This window comes from Aotus nancymaae, unplaced genomic scaffold, assembly GCF_030222135.1.
Source record: "Aotus nancymaae isolate 86718 unplaced genomic scaffold, 86718_ANA_hifiasm-v0.15.2.pri h1tg000088l, whole genome shotgun sequence".
Taxonomy (NCBI): Eukaryota; Metazoa; Chordata; class Mammalia; order Primates; family Aotidae; genus Aotus; species Aotus nancymaae.
The window spans coordinates 12321032-12336343 of NW_026988503.1; the positions used below are offsets into that span (position 1 = coordinate 12321032).

Below are 15312 nucleotides of genomic sequence, written 5' to 3' on the forward strand. Positions count from 1 at the left end.
AAAAAAATAGCCCAGAGTAGATTTGAGGGAGAGACATTTTTTTAATATACTTGGTTCCCAAAAAGAGACTTTTTTTTTATTTTCCTTTTTTTATTTTGAGATGGGAGTCTTGCCCTGTTGCCTAGGCTATAGTGCAGTGGTGTGATCTTGGCTCAATGCAACCTCTGCCTCCTGGTTTCAAACAATTCTCCTACTGCAGACTCCGCAGTAGCTGGGATTACAGGCATGTGCCACCATGCCTGGCTAATTTTTACATTTTAGTAGCCAGCAGCATGTTGGCAAGGCTGGTCTTGAACTCCTGACCTCAGATGATCTACCTGCCTTGGCCTCCCAAAGTGCTGGGATTACAGGTGTGAGCCACCATGCACGGCCCCAAAAAGAGACTTTCGTAGCTATTTTTGGATTTTAAAAAAAGGCATGCTAAGAATTAACCCTTTTTAAAAGGAAAATTGTGATGTGGTGAATGAAAACATGAAGGAAAGAAACTAATACAGTCAACCTTGAAAAGTAAGATGGCATCACTCTGTATGATTTTTGTCTCTACATGTATGTAGGTGGTCACCTTACAGCAGACTGTTACTTTACTGCAAAAGGATAAAGAATATCTCAATCGCCAAAACATGGAGCTTAGTGTTCGCTGTGCCCATGAAGAGGATCGACTTGAAAGACTTCAAGCTCAGCTTGAAGAAACCAAAAAGGCTAGAGAAGAGATGTATGAAAAATATGTAGCATCCAGGCAAGATTTACATTATTTCCCACATAAATAGATGTCAATTAACACATTTTCTTTGAGGGAACTATTGGCTTTGGGGAAGATAGTGATTTTTTTAAGATCTATAGGACAATATAAGATAATATCTAATTTTGTTTTCTTATACGATATTCCTTTCTAGTTGATATTTTAAAAGACACTGGTTTTTTCAACAATATGAAAAGCCTATTTCTTTTAGATAGATATATGCTATGACTATTTTTTTATTTGTGACAGAATTTTAAAAATTCCTATGACTAAGATCTCTGTAGAAGTATTTTTTAAAAGAAAGTATGAAAGTATCTCTATAGAATTATATTTTGGAAGAAAATCTCAGTATGCTAATAATTTCCTAACTGTGTGAAATGTAAAAGAATTATGAAGAGGTGGTATTACATTGTATTTTAACTTATGTGCCCTTGAGTCAGACTCCCTGTGTTTCAGTCCTGCCTTATTTCTTCTATTAGATGTGTAGAAGTTACTAAAGTACCTTTATACTAATAGCTTTTATAATCCTTGAATTATTCTTATCAACATACCAGAAACAAACATACTAAGTTCAGTGACTCACACCTGTAATCCCAGCACTTTGGGAGGCCAAGGCAGGAGGATTGCTTGAGGCCAGAAGTTTGAGACCAGCCTAGGCAACATAGCAAAACCCTATCTCTACAAAAAAAGTTTTTAAATTAGCAAGGCACAATGTCAAGCACCTGTAATCCTGCCTACTCAGGAGGCTGGGACAGGAAGATCGCTTGAGCCCAGGAGTTCGAGATTACATTATTGCACCACTGCACTTCATCCTGGGTGACAGAGCAAGGCACTATCTCTTTAAGAAAAAAAAAAACTAAAAACAAATTTTACCTTTAAGAGTTCACACATTCATAATTTTTTCCTAGCCTGTAGTACTTTTTCATATCCTATATAATACTTTGACTTTGCTAAAAGATCACGGTGTGGCTGTGGTTGTCATGCTTGAAAGGAAAGGATTTGTAGACTCAGAGTCATTTCATTTTTATATTTTTGTTAGTATTATTCATCTCTCTACATCCATCATACAGATTATTATTTTTAAATGAAGGGCATTCTCAATTTTTAAGTCTCAGCTATATGCATTAAAACTGCGTGCAAAGTGTTTTCAAAGATGAATAATTATCCAACGTGAATTACTAAGATTTTATATAGTAAGTAAGTCTTTTGGAAAATAATGTTTAACAGGTTGAAATCTTAAATCATACTTGTTAGGAATAGTATTTTTAGGAATTATAAAACTTTATACTTAATAGTTAAGTTTTTCAAGTAACATAGTATATAGAACATACTTGATAAAAGATACTAAAATCTTATATAGAGTGTAAAAGCCTATTTGTTTCAAAATAAAATTTATGGCTTTTCCTTTTGATTCATTGCAGAGACCATTATAAAACAGAATATGAAAATAAACTACATGATGAACTAGAACAAATCAGATTGAAAACCAACCAAGAAATTGATCAACTTCGAAATGCTTCCAGGGAAATGTATGAACGAGAAAACAGGTAAAAAAAAAAAATGCTTGTGTAGTATTATATTTATCTTTGGAGTTTATAGAAGCTTTATTGAAATTAAATGCTATTTCTGTTAGATAATATATTTTTTAGTACGTTAAAGAAAACTTGTCATAAATCTAAATATAAATATAACGTAAACATTAAAGTTCTAAAATCTTAGAAGAAGATTTACTAGACTTTAAACCTTTTTGCTCTGGTGTTCTGTTATTTTTTTTATTTTATTTTATTTTTTTACCCTGTTGACTTCTCTTTTTGCATTTGCTTCAGTTCAGATTGAGAACAGTTCTTCCTGTACTATATCAACAATTTCTCCTGGAAACTTTAAAACTAGAATAGTAATTTGAAATATTACATATGCCTCATTTAGCTGCTAGCTCTGAAAGATGTCACATTAGGTAATCCTGAAGAAACATCATTTTTATTCATGCAGAGATCAGTAAATATGAGGCTCCCGTAGTTAGTGATTGGCAGAAATAGGGGAAAATAAACACTATTTATTTCAGTGGCAGTTATTTTTATAACATTATTATAGTTAATACGGCTTTTGAAAGATTATACTTTAATGAGAAAATTATTTTGAAATGGACTTAATTATGATATTAGTTTATGAGCACCGATTTGCTCATATGATATTTTGATTGTTGTCAGCAAGGCTTTAAATCAGACTTAATCTGTAATAACATTGTAACATGTCATTTCTACTAGAAGTATAGTAGCAGAAAATTTGGTATATCCACCCCTCAATTCCAGAGAAAAAAGCTGCTGTATTAATATGGTATGTGTAAGGTGGCCACTACTATAAAAACTGTATATGTAGAATTATCCTTTGGTAGTAAATTAGCAAAGATTTTTTTTTTAATTACTGTCAAATTGTTAATACAGCAGATTGGTAGAGGTTTTTATGCTAATGCCTCTGAGGTGTGATTTTGTTCTTGGGCTTCTCTGTTCTTGGGTAAAAATGTTTGTGGTGATAAGGGAGTAGATACACAATTTATGACAGAACTTTTTTAGGATGTTTGCTTAATATGACTTAGTAGAAAGTCATAAAATGACTTCCATGAAAAATCAAATTATTAGTTGCCTCATAAATTTGGCATGCATAGATCTTTATCTACCTGTTTGATCTTTTTTTGAAAGTCTGCATAGAAGTATAGGCCGAAGGAAATTAATAGGAACTTCAAACACTGAACACAGAAGAAATGATTCATTTGTGTATTCAACAAATACTTTGTGATTATACTCTTCTACCTATTTTTTCTATTCTTCTCTTATTTGAGCTTTAAAATAATTATGTTATATTTATAATCTAGGATTATATTTTCAATGAAAATGGCAAATAATTTCAAAGTATAAAAATTATAAGTGATCATTCAGTACTATCTTAGCAGTAGACAAATTAAAAATACGCTTTGGGCACCAGCAAATATATATGTTCTTTAAAAATTATATATTTCTTTAAAAATGTTTTGACATATTAATTTTAAAAATAATATTTTTTATCTTGGGAAAAGTAAAAACACTTCTGTGTTTCTTTACACCTAGTTTTTTTTTTAGTATTTGAGTATCGAATTACTAGTAGGAGCACCATAATCTTTTCTGTAAGTAAGGCCTTTGAAGTCCTAAGCTAGCCTTCATATCTTGAATCCTGAGAAAATATTGTTCCAAGTAGCTCAAAGAAATATTGTACCACTCTTTTAATAGCATTATTTTTTAGTTTAGTTATGTTATGATTGCTCTCTTTTTTTGACCATATATATGTTTGCATGTATGTGTATAAAATAACAGATGTTCAGAGAAAATTTCCTAATGTTCATTTAATACATAATTATAAAAAAGTAGAACAATGCAGCATTACAGAAATGTCCTTGAGACTCTTCCTATTTAACTCCTTTCTTCCATACTTGCTATTCTGTTATGCTAGTAACTTCCTTGCTTCTTATACTTTTGTTACCTATGTTACCAGTAAGTAAACATCTCTCTACAATATTGTTTAGTTTTTCGTATTATATTAGTATCATATAAATGGAATTATATATTACATATATTTTTTGTGGCTTCTTCACATAACCTTATGATTTTAAGATTCATTTGCTTTTGCATTTAGTTGTCCCTTCATGTTCATAACAAAAGTATGACAGTTTTATGAATGTACATGCTTAGGGCAGCAGAGTTATTAAGAGATTGGAGAGAGAATTCCAAAGACATTCTTTATCTTTGGAAAAATTTCATTTGGTTTCATCCCTACATTAAGGAGGATCCTGTACCTTGTGATTACTTGCTCTTAGAGTTCAAAATGCAGACTGAAAGAAGAGGTATACACCTATTATATGCTAAGTTTTATGTTGGAAAGTTTTACATTTGCACCCTCATGTAATTTTCAGAGCAACAAATTAATGTTTTTAGCAAATATTTATTGAAACCTGCTCTATGCCAGCTAAATTCTAGATGTCATAGATAGTGGTGACCTTTGTCTTCACTAAGCTGGTAGTCTAATGCAGGGTAAAGACAAATACAGAAACAATTATCCTAAGTATGATGATGGTGAACAAAATGATAGAATAAAAGATGAGACCATCTGTGTATCTAACCTAGCCTTGGGAGGAATTGGAGAAAACTTCATAAATGAAGAACTACCCATTTTGACGAAAACTACTATTAAAAGTAGAACTTCAGACAAATTAAATGTAAAGTTTAATTGAGCAGTGAATGATTCGCAAATCAGGCAGCCTCCAGAATCACAGCAGATCCAGAGAGACTCCAGGAGTGCCTTGTGGTCAGAACAAATTTATAGACAAAAAAGGTGAAGTGATGTACAGAAATCGGAAGTGAAGTGCAGAAACAGCTGCATTGGTTATAGGTTGGTGTTTAACTTATTTGAACACTCAGCAGTATAGGAATGATTGAAGTATGGCTGCTGGGATTGGCCAAGACTCAGCTGTTGTTACAGGCACATACCCCCAAGTTAGGTTTTCAATCTTGTCTGCCTATTAAGCTAAGTTGCAGTTCATCCCTAAGGACTCAAATATAGAAGTACAGAGTCCTTCTTAGGCCATATTTAGTTTGCTTTAACACTGAACTAAGGAAGGGAAAGGAATTGGGGAAATGAATGTATAGCATATATAAAAGCCTGGAAGTAGGACAAAATGAAGTTTTTTAAACAAACAAAATAATTCAGCATGGCTTAAGGATAGAATGAGAGGCAGGGGGTTATAAGAGATGAAACAGAAATGGGAAATGGGCCCAAATAATGCATTTGGACCATTATGTAAGATCTATGGGGAACAATTAAAAGATTTTAGGAAGAGGCATCATATGATCACTTTTTATATCAAAAGATCGCTGCAATGTAGAGAATAGATTGGAATGGCATAAGCCTGTTAGACAAAGAGGCTCTACTTTTAGAGGTTATTTCCATTATCCAGATGAGAGGTGATAATGGAACTGGATTAGTAGTAGTTAAGATGAGAGAAATGGTCCAGGTTGGGAAAATGTTTAGGAGATGAAACCAACAGGACTCAGTGACTAGGTTGGATTGGTGGGATGAGAACTCATTAAGGATGTCAGTGAGGTTTCTGAATTAAACAGCTGCATCGATAGTGATGCAATTTGTAAAACATTAGAAAATACAAAGCTTTAATAGGAAAACATGATAAATTTATTTGTTTCACTTGAAGTATCTGTGGGATAGCCAAATGAAATAGTTGACTATAGAAGATTCTGAGCCTTAAGAGAAAGATGTGGGCATTAGAGAGGCCTGTGGTATAGATAATATTATTTCTATTTTACAGATAATTGATTCTGTGGTTCAATTCTGTTGTGGATTTAATAGGCTTTTGCTGAATGATATAATAACTTTAAAATTTGTGGGAAATTTCTATGATTATTCCCAAGCAATCCACATAGCTATATAAACTTTGGTATGTAATCATTTTGAAAATTTCCTAATTTTTTAGCTGTTTTTGCAGGTCTTAAAAAATCTTCAAATTAGTTTATCCCGTTGTAACATAAATGTGGTTGGCAGGGGTAGGTTGGTAAGGCTGTGTGGGGAAACAGCCAGCAGAGCCATTTCTTGAAGGAGGAAAACTGAAGGCAGATGTCCTTGTCTTTAGTGTTCTGGCCCCTATCCACATCAAAATAGACACTACCTAAACCAGGGGATTTCTGGGATTGGAGCTGCCGTGTAGATGCCCCAGCCAGCCACAGGACTCAGAATTGATCGGGTGTATACTGAGGCTAGAGTGGACAGTTGCCACCAGGTGGTGCCAAATTTCAGCCTGAGCCCAGTTGAATTTGAATTGCACAGGACACCTAACTAGCTAGTTGTACAGCCTTGCCTTTATTATTTTAATCTCACAGTAATTCAACCTGTATTTTATGTGATTGAATCTTTGGGGATCATAGTTTCTTCATTATGGCAGATTTAACTGTAGTTAGAGCCTGTATCATACTAATCTTCCACATAATAAAAAATAAATTATAAATTATTTCTTTTGAAATCTTAGAACTTAAAATGGCTAAAGAAAGAATTTTAATATTTTCTGTTATAAAACATGAAATTCATAATAAGTTTACACATTTAGTATTGTGTGTGTGTGTGTGTGTGTGTGTGTGTGTGTGTGTGTGTTTAGGTAAATTAATCTTTGGCCTAAGATGTATAATTGTATTAATTAGTGGTATTTTATCAAAGTGTACTGTTACAATGAGTTGAAATGGATGGTACTTATACTTGCATGTTTATATTTAGTCTCCTTACCTCTCCCCCAATAAACTTTTTTTTTTTTTTGAAACGGAGTCTTGTACCCCGAGGTGGAATGCAGTGGCGTGATCTCGGCTCACTGCAACCTCTGCCTCCTGGGTTCAAACGATTCTCCTGTCTCAGCCTCCTGGGTAGCTAGGATAACAGGTGCATGCCACCACGCCTGGCTAATTTTCGTATTTTTAGTGGACGGGGTTTCACAATGTTGGCCAGGCTGGTCTCTTCCTGATCTCAGGTAGTCTGCCTGCCTTAGCCCCCGCAAAGTGCTGGGATTACAGGTGTGAGCCACCACACCTGGCCCCAACAAACATTTTCTAAAGAAACTGAAATGACGATTAGTGAAATATATTTTGCCTTTAATTTGCTTTCTATACTTCGGAAGGTATTAAAAGAATACTTTTTCTTTTCTCTTCTTTAATACGGAAAAGGCATGTGGAACTTAACTCTATCCAATCTTGGTATCTGACCTGCAGTCATTCCGGTAGTTCTTGAAGTTAAGGGATTGAGAGAAAAGAAAGAAGGTAGAAGATACAAAGACTTAGGAAAAGAGTAGATACAAGCAAAGAGAGACCTTGAATATTTAGATACATAAAACATACTGTAGTTGAAATTATAATATGTATATATGCTTTGGTCCAGTCTGTGAATTAGGCTTTTTGTCTTTTCTATATTTTCTAGTTACTTAAAATGCCACTTTGGAGCTGTGGGAAATCAGTGAAAGGCACTACAGTGCTGAGATATAGTATATAAATAACTCCTTGCTTAGTAGGTATTATGTGACTGAAATGTTATGGACCCTCTTACGCATTTGGAAATAAGACATTATTCTGTGAGTGGGAGTAAATTATGAAAGAGATTTGGATCAAAAGACTGAACTTAAGTCCTAGTTCTCCTACTTGCTAGCTCAGCAGATAAGTCACTTAATATCCTTGAAGTTTAATTTCCTCTTTTATAAAATGAGCTAATAGGCCGGGTGTGGTGGCTAATACCTGTAATCCAGCAGTTTGGGAGGCTGAGGTACATGGATTGCTTGAGTCCAGGAGTTTGAGACCAGCCTTGGCAACATTGCAAAACCCTGTCTCTATTGAAAATACGAGAAAATTAGCCAAGCATGGTGGCACAGACCTGTGGTGCTACTACTCAGGAGGTAGAGGTGGGAGGATCACCTGAGCCTGGCAGGTCAAGGCTGCAGTGAGCCAAGATCATGCCATTTGTACTCCAGCCTGGGCAACTGGAGTGAGATCCTGTCTCAAAAAATAATAATAACTAACTAATAATACTTCTTAGGGTGGCCGGTGAGGTCTAAATGAGATAATATATGCAAAAAGTACATTATAAATTGTGGTTTATAAATGATATTTTGGTACCTTGTGCCTATGTGGAATACTTGAAGAAATGGTTTTTTTATCTGTTATATTGACAATTTAAGGAAAATCATCATTATATAAAAGTCAACTGATAATATTATGGGATCATTTATCATTAGAAGATACTAGTACAAAATATATATTCTTAAGTGTTTTTGACGTAACGTAAAGGGTCTACATGCCATTCTTTTCCATCTAAATTTCTCCATAAGATGACTAGCTTATATGTTTCCTAACTAGGTTATGAGATAAGATAAAAGGAGATAAATTCAGCTGGTTAAGTTTTTCCATAAAGTAAAACTACCTTTATTTAAGGTGATCTTGTTACTGTAAACACAGAAAGAGCTATTCTGAGTGACACTGTAAAAAACATAATAATAAAGGCATTCATTATGCCCATGATGCAGTACAGAATCTGGAAAATAAAATAGCTTTACAATTGTTTGAAAGAGGGTAGACATTAGGGAAAAAGAGATAGAAAAGATGCTTTTAAGTGCAACAATTAGTATCACTTTAGTGATTTTATTTTCCTGCCATATCAATAAAAACCATCTTGACCACAATTTATCTTCCAAAAGTACTCAAGAAGAAACTTAATGATATAAACTTGAAATTTGTGTAGAATCTTAGAGTGATATTAAACAACTTTGAATCTTTAATCTATTTACAAAGGTTAGTTGAGTATATGTAAGGCATTACAATGGTGAATTGAACTAGTGTACAGAGGTTCCAGTCATCATTTTAAAAGTGTATGTCCTCATTAGTGTTTAAACAAACAAACAGACCTCTTTTGTTCATATCTTACCAGATATCTGTATAATATTTTAATTTCTTCTATGGAAAAATTTAATAATAATCACTTTGTCTTTTCAGTTAGATAATTATTGAATATATGGCTCTGCAGATAACTCAGCATCTTGTCAAATATGTCAAATTAATTTTTATTATGTTATCTTTTATTGTTAACTATATTCTTTACACCTGTAGATGTTTACAACGTGTGTTCACTGCTTAATTAATAATATTTAAGATTTCCAAGCTCTATAGGGTGTTCCAGATATGAAGCAAAGTAAGTTCAGGTTGCATAGGAATTTAGATTTACCTGTGTGGTATAGTTCATTGTGTGGTAGGAGAGGCTGGTAAAGTAAGATTGGGCCAGATTTTTAAAAGTTCTGTTGTCAGTGGGAAATTTCCAGAGGCTTTATAGTAGGAGAGAAACATGAGTTACTCATTTTTTATAACTACGGTTGCAATGTGGGATGGATTATAATTGAAGAAAGCCTAGAAGCAGGGAGATCACGTAGGAGGCTATTGCACAGTTTAGGTGAAAATGAGAAGTAGAAAGAGAAAATAATGGATGAATTTAAAGAATATTTAGGTAGGAGAATTGGCAAGATCTGGTGATTGACAGGAAAAGAACATGAGGAATGACTCCAGCTTTTCTACTTCAGTAGTCTCAGAGTGATTGGTGATAAGGCATGGCTATTAGCTCCAGAATGCAGACAAAATTTAGAAAGGAAGAAAATTAATTTCTGATCTTTTTTTTTTTTTTGAGACAAAAGAGTTTCACTCTTGTCATCCAGGCTGGAGCACAATGGTGCAATCTCGGCTCACTGCAACCTCCACCTCCCGGATTCAAGCGATTCTCCTGCCTCAGACTCCCAAGTAGCTGGGATTACAAACATGCGCCACTACGCCTGGCTAATTTTTGTACTTTTAGGAGAGACAAGGTTTTCCCATGTTGGTCGGGCTGATCTTGAACTCCTGGCCTCAGGTGATCCACCCGTCTCGGCCTCCCAAAGTGCTAAGATTATAGGGATGCGCCACCGTGCCTGGCCCAATTTCTGATCTTTTATAGATGTGGCAGCCCTGACCAAGCCCAGACATGCTTATCTGAGATCATGTAGCTTACTACTAGAGATGTTTCTCTGCTGTGCCCCACATTTCACTTCCCTTACCCCTCAGAGTAGCAGAAGGGGGCCCTAAGCTGCTAAAGCCCCTCTAACAGTGTTCTCTGGTTTTCCTAGGATGCCATTAAAAATACTGTCATTTTCGACTGGGCACGGTGGCTCTTGCCTGTAAACCCAGCACTTTGGGAGGCCAAGGTGGGTGTATTGCCTGAGCTCAGGAGTTTGAGACCAGCCTGGGCAACATGGTGAAACCCCATCTCTACTAAAATACAAAAAATTAGTCGGGCGTGGCGGCATGCCCCTGTAGTCCCAGCTACTTGGGAGTCTGAGGCAGGAAAATGGCTTGAACCCAGGCGGAGGTGTAGTGAGCTGAGATTGTGCTACTGCACTCCAGCCTGGGCAACAGAGCAAGACTCTGTTTCCAAAAAAAAAAAAAAGATCATTTTTATTTTATACAATAAAAAATTTGAGGAAACTGTTGTAATTATCAACCTTTAAATAAACACCACGTTTTCATTTAGATGTTCATATTTAGGTAGCATGCTACAATAGCTACTATTTGTTGAGTACCTATTATCCATCAAATATTGTACTCAACACTTTACATACATTGTAAAAAAGAAACGCATTTTATCAAGTTTAGGTATTAATATCCCTATTTTACAAGTAAGGAAATTGAGACATCAACTGTGATTTGCCTATGATTATTACAAATATTTTGTTGTTATAAACTAGATACATCTGAGTCTGCAATGCAGTGCACACTCCCATTTAACTGGTCAGGGCTATGTAAACTGATCAAAGATTTCCTATCAGAACTATGATTTTGAAGGTAATTTGTTTAAAATAGAAACTCTGTCTTTGTAAAATTATTATACTTTAAGTTCTGGGATACATGTGCAGAACATGCAGTTTTGTTACATAAGTATACATGTGCCTTGGTGGTTTGCTGCACCCATCAACCCATCATCTACATTGGGTATTTCTCTTAATGCTATCCCTCCCGTATCCCCTCATCCCCCAGCAGGCCACAGTGTGTGATGCTCCCCTCCCTGTGTCCATGCGTTCTCATTGTTCACCTCTCACTTATGAGTGAGAACATGCAGTGTTTGTTTTTCTGTTCTGTGTTAGTTTACTGAGAATGATGGAGAAACTCTGTCTTTTAAGAGAATTTGCAAACTACATTCCATGCTTGAGGGCTGAGTATGTATCATTAGAACTTTATAAAAGCATTTATAATTATATACATATATACACACACAGATAAAGTCTCACTGTGTTGCGCAGGCTGGGTCTTGAACTCCTGCGCTCAAGCAATCCTCCCCTGACCTCAGCCTCTCAAAGTGCTAGGATTATAGTTGTGAGCCACCATTCCCAGCCAAGCATTTATAATTTTTGAAGTTAGCAAACAGGGCTTTATTTTTCTTTTCTTTTTTATTTTAGTTTATTTTTAAGTTTTGGGTCATAAATACAGAATGTGTGGGTTTGTTGCATAGGTATACATGTGCCATGGTGGTTTGCCACACCTATCAACGGGTTATCTAGGTTTTAAGCCCTGCATGCATTAGTTATTTGTCCTGATGCTCTCCTTCCCCTCGCCCCCCACTCCCCAACTGGCCCTGGTGTGTGTTATTTCCCTCCCTGTGTCTGTGTGTTTGCATTGTTCAACTCCTACTTACGAGTGAGAATATGAGGTGTTTGCTTTTCTGTTCCTGTGTTAGTTTGCTGAGGATGATGGCTTTTAGCTTCATCCATGTCCCTCAAAGGACATAATCTCATTCCTTTTCATGGCTGCATAGCATTCCATGGTGTATATGTACCACATATCCAGTCTATCATTGATGGGCATTTGGGTTGGTTCCATGCTTTTGCGTTGTAAATAGTTCTGCAGTAAACATGCATGTGCATGTGTCTTTTTATAGTAGAATAATTTATATTCCTTTGGATATATACCCAGTAATGGGATTGCTGAGTCAAATGGTATTTCTGGTTCTAGATCCTTGAGGAATCGACACACTGTCTTCCACAATGGTCGAACTAATTTACATTCCCACCAACATGTAGAGGCATTCCTGCTTCTCCACAGCCTTGCCAGCATCTGCTGTTTCTTGACTTTTTAATAATCGCCATTCGGACTAGCGTGAGATGGTATCGTATCTCATTGTGGTTTTGATTTGCATTTCTCTAATAATCAGTGATGTTGAACTTTTTTTCATATGTTTGTTGGCCACATAAATGTCTTCTTTTGAGAAGTGTCTTTTGCCCCCCATTCTCCAATAAAGATGTTTTTACTAAAGCCCCTAAGACCTTCATGTTGGTTTAGATGAAAACCTACTCGAAGGTTTATAATGAATTTGATCAGGACTGAGTATAGTGACAGATCTATAGTAGTTACTCAGTTAACCATCTACCAGATTCATTCTGTTTCATTTTGATGTTACCTTTTATTCTGTCAGTTAACTTTGTACACCTTAACACATTAATGGACTTAAGCAAGTGTTTTGCATTTTGGTACTTAAATTTTTTATCATTTTTCAACCATAATTTGGGTTCAGTGTTTATCAACTGTGTGCCTAAATTTTCATATCTAGAAATGAAAAAAAAAATCTGCTTGAGCACTGTTTTCAGTCCATTTTATGCTGCTATAACAGGGTACCTGAGACTGGGTAATTTATAATGAACAGATGTTTATTGGCTCACACTTCTGGAGGCTGGGAAGTCCAATATCTGTGTGCTGGCATCTGACAAGGGCCTTCTCACTGTATTATCATATGACATAAGGCAAGATGGTGGGAGACAGAACAAGGGGGAACCAAACTCACCCTTTTATAATGACACCAATCCCACCCTCATGGCCTAATCACCATTGTCAGGTCCCACTTCTTAATACTGTTACAATAGCAGTTAAATTTCAACATGAGTTTTGGAGGGCACAAACTTTTAAACCAAGGCACCAACTATAATAAAAGAATAGGAAAGTGTAGCATTTTCACTCAGCAGTGATCTCAAAAAGTTTCTACTGTTAAAATGTATAGCTCCTCCCAAGAAATGTTATTAAATAAGATTTCCACTTTGCTTATTTTGGTTTTATGTCCTGTTCATTAACTTTTCAGTCATCTAGGATAAGGGTAAAACTATCAGTCATTGAATAGAAACAAGATAATCTATTGCAACCTTTCTATTTTATGCCATCTTAAAAGCAAAGGCATCACATATGGAAATGAGCAGTTTTATGTTGTGTCCAGGAAGACTTTGGAGGTAGAGGTGATAAATTCAAACACTTTTCCTATAAATAAGCTTGTCATATAAAACAGCCTATTTTAATCCTTTGTTGTTCTAACTAGAAAAATATATTTACTTTTATTAGCCAAAAATATTTTTACACGAAGACAGAAGAAAGAGATGATTGCTTAGTAGCGCCTGCTGAGCTCTTCCCGACAGCCTTTTTTAAATTTTTTTCACTATTTATGCTTGGTAAATTTTAAGTTCTGAGGCATTAGGGATGTTTATTCAGTCTGAGATGTACTCCTCGCATTGCCAAACTCTGATTTGATACTGTTAGAATTTCAAAGGTTCCTGAAGTTTTTCTCATTCTTCTTACCACTTTTCCGATATAAATTTAGATTTAGCCTATTGGTACTATGAAGTTTATCATCTAGTACTAGGAAAATACGTTCTACCCTGTATGGTAATCTGTTGTTATGAATGTTTTGTCGTGGGGTTTTCAAGTTTTAGTTGTGAGCTACTGTTGAATAAACTTCTGTGTATTAAATTATCTGCTGCACAAATGACACTATATTGCATATGAACTATGTCTATTTTATTATAATATTAAACCCTTTTATTTAAGTAAATGATTAAGAACTTCTTACGTTTCTCATTTACATGTTATAATTTAAGTAACCATATCTTTTGGTTTGTCTAAGAAAGTACTGGTTTATGCCTGTTTCTCTGGCATAATTTTTAATAGCACCCTTTTTTTATTCTAAAAAGTGCCCCAGGTTAAAAACTACATTATTTGAACCACTCTCTAGTTATAAAAATAGGATACTCACTTTCCCTTTGCATTTCACATAGTATTGATTTAAGATTCCTTTTCTTGGCCGAGACTGGTGGCTCATGCCTGTAATCCTAACACTTTGGGAGGCCGAGGAGGTCAGGAGATTGAGAACATCCTGGCTAACATGGTGAAACCCCGTCTCTACTAAAAATACAGAAAATTAGCTGGGCATGGTGACACATGCCTGTAGTCCCAGCTACTCGGGGGACTGAGGCAGGAGAATTGCTTGAAACCAGGAAGCGAAAGTTGCAGTGAGCCGAGATTGTACTCCAGCCTGGGTGACAGAGCAAGACCAAAAAAAAAAAAAAATTCCTTTTCTTTTATCTTTCCTCTCAATATGTCTTCCACCCACAACATAGGATGGATGGGACATGTACACCAAGCATGTGCATATGGAAGATACATAGAGTTGCTAGGAAACAACATGAAAGAATCATGAAAAACACAGTGTTGGAATCTAACATTAAATTTATAAAAGTATTTTAAGGATGATATATTCAGATTTTTGTGTCTTAAAATAGTTGTTTGATCTTTCTTTGTTATAATTACATTTGCTTATACACTTAGTTTGGTCTTACTAAAACGAGCTTCATTAGCTACAGATAATTTCTATCAATTCAAGTTTCTCTTTTGAAAAACATTTGAATTCCTGTAATTTGTTTGGTCATTTTATTTCTGTTATATCTTCTAATGCATTTAACATTTAGAAATGGATTACTTATTAGCTATATGAAAGTTACTGTCTTATCTGTGGAAGGAATACATCTAGTATTTTATCAGGCTTATTTCTGAAAGAGCATGTTACATACTGTGAGCCATGAAAGCTAATGTATAATATATTCACAATTTTTTCAAGGCTTATTTTGATTTCACATCTATTGGTGCCTTGAGGTGGTCATATAAATCTCAAAGTATCAGAAT

At 35.1% G+C, this 15312-nt stretch overlaps 1 protein-coding gene across 4 annotated transcripts in view; it reads left to right on the forward strand.

The window, feature by feature from the left end:
* PIBF1 (progesterone immunomodulatory binding factor 1) overlaps positions 1-15312 on the forward strand; it is a 233138-nt gene that overhangs the window by 42181 nt on the left and 175645 nt on the right. For all 4 annotated transcript variants that reach the window (XM_012442862.3, XM_012442863.3, XM_012442866.2 and 1 more), the window contains exons 8-9: positions 555-736; positions 2161-2286. In XM_012442862.3, coding sequence (XP_012298285.1) covers positions 555-736; positions 2161-2286 — 308 coding nt within the window. The remainder of the gene's footprint in view (positions 1-554; positions 737-2160; positions 2287-15312) is intronic.